General features: G+C 37.7%; 1 protein-coding gene across 1 annotated transcript in view; it reads left to right on the forward strand.

The window, feature by feature from the left end:
* Window positions 1-3,012, forward strand: part of SLC38A11 (solute carrier family 38 member 11) — a 71,293-nt gene extending 68,281 nt beyond the window's left edge. Inside the window, exon 12 of the mRNA XM_043997707.1 lies at window positions 2,728-3,012. Coding sequence (XP_043853642.1) covers window positions 2,728-3,012 — 285 coding nt within the window. The remainder of the gene's footprint in view (window positions 1-2,727) is intronic.
* Window positions 3,013-6,597: the final 3,585 nt, after the last annotated feature.

The following is a 6,597-nucleotide window of genomic DNA, read 5'->3' on the forward strand; positions in this document are numbered from 1 at the left end:
CTGGGCAAGTCATTTAACCCTTATTTCCCAGCAACCCCCCCCCAAAATCCAAAAAAAACCCCTGACTCAGTTGAAGACAAATCTTTTTTGCTCTCCAAGTCAGTTGCCAGTCATCCATTTTACAATTAGCTTTTCTAAATGGAAATATATAGAGACTCTGGGTTTTTTTTTTTAACTGGAATGAATTTTTACAGTCTTATGGTGTTATCACATTCCCATGAAGGGTCATTAAATCCTATTTGGTTCCTTTAGTAGTCTGCCAATTTCTTCCCCCAACTGAAGGGAGTATCCAGGTGGTATGGTGGATAAAACACTAAACCAAACCTGAATTCAAATATAGCCTCAGTCACTTACCTAGCTGTGTGACCCTGAGCAAGTCACTGAACCTCTGTCTGCCACAATTTCATCAATTGTTAAATAAGGATAATAATAAAACCTACCTCCCTAGGTTGAGGAATAGGTAGGTAGCACTATGGATAGAGTTCTGGGCCTGAAGTCAGGAAGATGAGTCTTCCTGATCTCGAATCTGGCATCAGACACTTACTAGCTATGTGACCCCAGGCAAGTCACTTAACCCTGTTTGCCTCCATTTCCTCATCTGTAAAATGAGCTAGAGAACGAAATGGCAAACCTCTACAGCATTTTTGCCAAGAAAATCCTAAATGGGTTCATGGAGAGTTGGACATGACTGAACAATAACAAACCCAATGTGGTTGTAAGGATCAAATGAAACAATAATTGTAAATTCTTTGCACAGTGCCTAGCACATAGTAGGCATTATATAAATGCTTGTTTCCTCCCTTTCTTAATTCTGCTTCAATTCAATTCAACATCCCTAGATACAAAGATACAAAGACAAACATTAAATTGTTTTTGCCTTCAAGGTGTTTGAATTCTTCTATAAGTATTTTCCCATAAGGCTTAAGCCTAATGAGATAATGAACACAGATATTAATTATCTCCATTCTGCACATGAGACTCAATGTGGCTAAGTAACTTACTACTATTAAACAGCTAGGAAGTATCAAATATGGGATTTGAACCCAGGTGTTCCTGACTCCAACAGCAGCATTATACTGTGATGCCTTTCTTATTCACAATCTCCCAAATCCTGAAACCTTACCATAGTGCCACTGTAGTTTCTGTTCTCTTTTGCCATTTTTAAATTGGCATTAATTGGCCATTATATAATTTTGTCAACCATAACTGCCCCATGTTTATGTTTTCATCAAAGTGTTTCTAAGGACAGAGTGTTGTGGTAGCAAAATACCTGGTCACTTATCACTGAACATGGAAGAGGTTTTCCAAATTGACACACATTGGAGAGTGTGCATCCATTAAAGAAAGCTACTGTGTAGATGTCATCTTTCTTTTTCAAATTCAGAGGACATTCCTTCATAAGTGTTGTAAAAGACAAACTGTGGCAGTATCAAAAAATAAGGCAAACCCTAAAAATTAAAAATTTGATGAAAAATATAATCCATGTATCCAATCAAATCCAACAGTCTTCCATGTGTACATTAGTTACATGGCCTGAAAGGCAAGACTTTTTGTTACCAAGCCTTTAAATTAAAAGCTTCTAGACTGTCTTTAATATATTACAGAGGATGGACACTACGACTCATAGCAGGGGAAGGGGGAAGGAAATGTTGATAATAGATAGAATGGCCAAATCCCTCTTTCTTAATTATATATTTTAATCTCCTAACCTCTTTTTTAAATCGGATACTTTCCCCTTTGGTTGAATTTATCCACATACTAATCCTGTCTGGTGAATTAGCCAGACTATTTAGGCTCTAATGTCTATTTGCAAAGGTAAATGAGTGTACTTGGTTTTACTCAGAGGAGAGTTTAGACATACTATTTATCGCTAAGTGCATTTAGAGTGCCACCTTCCCTGTTTTTATTTACATGGATAGCCACTTAAATTTACACTGAAGAGGATTCTTTGTGTGAAAAAGAGAGATATGCTTCTCAAAAAGTCTAATCTTATACCAACAAGGGTTTGGGCACTTTATATTTGATGGAGTCTGCCAAGTTGTATAGAAAAGTAAGGAACTGAAAATAAAGGAAATTTCTAGAAATTGTCAAAAGTCAATCTTTATACTTTATTTTATTTACTATGTGAATTATAAATTTTAGTTTGACAAAAAGGATATTTGAACAAAATGGTGGTCTAGAAAAACACATTTCTTAAAATGATTCAAACATGTATTTGCCAAAAAAAAAAAAGTTTGTCATAGTATTCATGGAAATATTCTTATATTTAAATATATATTGAAATCATAATAGCTTAAGAAAGTTGTTTGTTTATATACACTGTGATTTGATTTTCATATTTTGAAGTCTTATAAGTAGAAAGAACACTGGACTTGGGAGTCAGGAAGCATGGGTTCTAGACTTGACTCTTCCCAGCTCTCTGATCTTGGGCCAGTCACTTTCCACTTCTGGGGCTTCAGTCTCTAAAGAAGGCATTGGACAACACTGTCTCTGGAGGCCTTTCCAATTCTAATATTCTTTGGGTCTGTGGTTGCAAAATCCTCTGTTTGTAAACATACCCCAAGAAAAGTAAAACATAATTCTCAATCCCTTAGAGTTCTCTCCTCTTTTTGATTCAGTTGCAAGTCATTAAATACGTTTTCAAGAACAATAACAAACACTTTTTTGTTTGGTAACATATGTTTGTTCTGCCAAATTACCTTGACTCTTCTCATTTCTAACTCACAGGGTGTCCTCTGTGCAGCTCCACTTATTTTTATTATCCCATCGGCTTGTTATCTGAAGCTGTCTGAAGAAAGATGGATCCACCCGGATAAGATTATGTCCAGTGTGATGCTTCTTAATGGCGTGGTTGTGATGGTAGCTGGATTCGTCATGGCAGTTCTTCATCCCCAAGACTGCAGCCATGGACAGGAAATGGCCTATTGCTTTTCCACAAATACTTCTTTCTTCAATATCTCTTCTCTTGAACCAACAACACAGCCCCCTGTTTTGAATATTAGTACTTTCTAGTGATTTTGTTGCTAATAAAAATATGGTAATAATAAATTTTATGTGACCTATAAGTTTTTCTTTTGTGGGGCAATGAGGGTTAAGTGACTTGCCTGGGCAAGGGTTACACAGCTAGTGTCAAGTGTCTTATTTGAACTCAGGTCCTCCTGAATCCAGGGCCGATGCTTTATCCACTTCGCCACCTAGCTGCCTCATGACTTATAAGTTTTGAACAGTGTAATCATATTCCTCTCTGTTTCTTCTGACTCTAAGTTCAGGAGATACCCTTGATATTCTGGCTTTATTCAGATTTCATTTTGTTTTATATTGTGAGTCCATGCCTGTGATTTGAAGAAGGAAGCAAATTTGGTTGGATTTTTATTTTGTGGTAGGACACAAGTCTTTGAATGAATGTTAAATATAGATTGAGAACTAGAGTTCTTCCAAATTATAATTTTTTCTACTTAATCTGTGAGCTAGCATGTTGTTTTCTGAAATAAGGAATGGAAATTAAGGTAGCAATCCCTTATGTCATCATTTAAAATGTTCAAGACCAAGTCTTTAGAAAAAAAGAAAAGAAAAAGCAAAGGCCAACAAAGATATCTACATTGAGGATGAGATAGAAACACTATCAATTATAATGCCCAGTGATATGCATCCTTTTGAGTAAAGTGGTAAAATAAACTACCAAATAAGCTACCCATTCTATTTTGTGTCTTTCTCAAGCATAAGTGTCTTTTCTGCCAAACCCTCCCTTCTTCCTAACTTCCCTATTACTCTTTGTGTCATTTGAAAATATGGGGTGGGGGGAAGCCTGTCTTTGTTCTAAGTTATTGGGGAACTTAGCTAATATACTGCTACTTTTAAATTAGAAGCTATTGCACCAGTTTGGGCATTAAGCATTTATTAATCATATTAAATGTTAGTAAAGAGAGAGCACATGGCTCTGAATTAGAGTTTAGAAGCCCTACATTACCTAGATAGAGAGGAGAGCAAGAGGGGACACATGGCTGCCTCCTTCAGCATCCCAGTCCAAGAGAAAGAGCAAGCTTCCTGCGGACCAGAGGAGAGGCAGCCCTTACACACTGTTCCAAGCTAATTGGCTTGCATCATTCAAATCTATTGGTTTACTGGACCTGAGGGTAGGCCATATTAAAATGAGCAGTGCTTGCTGAGCTCTAGGTCTACACCTTTGCTCTGAGGGCAAAGGCTTTCAGGTAGTTGTGGTTTTGTCTTTTGTTTCTGTTTTGTCCCCTATACCCAATGAGTCACCATGAGCTATCAATTCTTCCTTTAAAATCTTTCTCATATCCATACTTTCCTTAATTCTATTGCTACGAACAGTTCATGCCTTCATTCCATGCACAGATTACTTCAGCATCCTTCAAATTAACTTTCTCGACTCCAGTTTTTCTTCCTTTTAATCCATTCTCTCTCTCTCTCTCTCTCTCTCTCTCTCTCTCTCTCTCTCTCTCTCTCTCTCTCTCTCTCTCTCTCTCTCTCTCCCCCTCTCTCCCTCCCTCCCTCATACCTTTTCCATGAAATTACACCTAATCATTTCAACCCTCTTCCCCTGAATTCTGAAATTGGTTAACTCTGTTCTATGCTTTCTGTATTGTCAGTCAATTAGAAAGCATTTATTAGGCCCCTGCTGTATGCAAAAGACTGTATTATATGCTGGACATACAAACACAAGGAATAATTCAATCTCTACCCTTAATGAATTTGCATCTCTAATTTTCCTTTACTTTTTGCTATTGATTAATGTGCATTTATCTTATCTCTCCAGTGAAATTATAGAAGTTACCTGAAGTCAGGTACTATTCCTCATAAAATTTTATATACTGTTAGACACATTAGGAACTAAATAAATACTTGTTTTACTCACATCATGGATTCTAGGCCTATTTGGACCCCTAGGACATCTCTCTTCTGAAGCTCAAAATTGTGCCATTGAAATATATCATATCTGACAGATATGATATGACCCCAAGAGACAGTAATCATTTCACAGCAAGAATACAGCATGAACAATACCACAGGCTAACCACATGGGCTGAAAGTGCATGCCTCCACACATTGTCCTAATTCTTCATCTCACCACATTCCCTAAAGTAATGACTTGGAGTAAATTCATCATCCATACCTTGACATAAACCACTCATACACTGAGCTTCTTCTGTTCAATCATATTAATCTCCCAAGTGTACTCTCCTTATAGATTTTTAATATAATTAATCTTTCCACTTATGACCACACCACTGATTTCCACATCTGCAAGAGTTCTTGACATGATCCATCATAAACAGAATCTACTTTCCAAGCTGCCTACTCCAATTATCAACACCAAGAAAAGAGCCAGATAACTCCTTTAAATATTGGAGGTAGGGACAGCTAGGTGGCGCAGTGGATAGAGCACTGGCCCTGGAGTCAGGAGTACCTGAGTTCAAATCCAGCCTCAGACACTTAACAATTACTAGCTGTATGACCCTGGGAAAGTCACTTAACCCCAATTGCCTCACTAAAAAAAAATTAATTAAAAAAAATAAATATTGGAGGTAAATAACAGTTACAGGAAGATGCACAGCTTTAATTTAGGCACACAGCTTTGCCACTATTCAATCAGCTTGGAGAGGTAGTAACAGGTAGTGCTCTCCCATTTAGAACATCTTAGCAATCAATACAGGGACTTATTTTGTAGAATTGGTAGGGCATTTTAAAAACAGCCATCATGCACTGATGGATTACTCCACATATTTTCAATAATATCGCCAGTGGTTGTTTATAAAACTGTTCCAAGAGATTCACAAGAACTTGTAAGAGTATACCACTATAATGTGTTAGAGAAAGTTGGTCGCCATCTGTTAAGGGCTAAAATTCTAGCTAAACTGTCTAAAATATCTAATGAGTGGTCGCCAATAAATTATAAGCTTTAGCAAGAGTTAGACTTTTAAGCATTTATTAAGGAGAATAAGAATTTGGTAAAGAGAGAAGAAAAGGCCTAGATTCCTATCTATTAAAGGGAGAGCACATTTCTAGCTCCCTTCTCCGCCAGCGTCCTCAGGAAAGAGCCCCAGAGTCTGCGCCAGTCTCTTCCTTCCTCCTCCCACTAGCCCGCATCACTTCCTGACACCAAAGAAAAGACTCCTGGTCTTGCCCTCAAAGACCTTCGCTTCATGGGCAGAACTCTTCTACAGTAAGTCTCCAGCAGGTGGCGTCATTCCAATCGTTACAAATGGTACCCTCATTCTGACATTTTTCAAAGCTGCAAAGGCTCCTTCTTAAAGAAGGGGACCACCTCCTTGTCGCCTTGGTTTTTACAAGATTTCACAAAGTTCATTTGGGGTGAGATGCCTGCTGCATCTTGCCATTTATAAATCTCCTTTGAGATTTGAATTTTTTACTGAAAACTTTGTAAATCACTTTTATAATCTAAAAAACTAGATTGGTACCACTTTTTGCGGTTGCCGAAAGCAGTAACTGATTTCCTTGTAGATTTTATGGAACATGGGCGTCTCCTATGTAGAGGTTTTGGACCGAGATTTGTTTAGACAAGTCACTGTTTATACAAGTAAGGCTGAACTGCCTCTCCAAGGTAGGCCACGG

The sequence above is a fragment of the Dromiciops gliroides genome, chromosome 3, assembly GCF_019393635.1.
Source record: "Dromiciops gliroides isolate mDroGli1 chromosome 3, mDroGli1.pri, whole genome shotgun sequence".
Classification (NCBI taxonomy): Eukaryota; Metazoa; Chordata; class Mammalia; order Microbiotheria; family Microbiotheriidae; genus Dromiciops; species Dromiciops gliroides.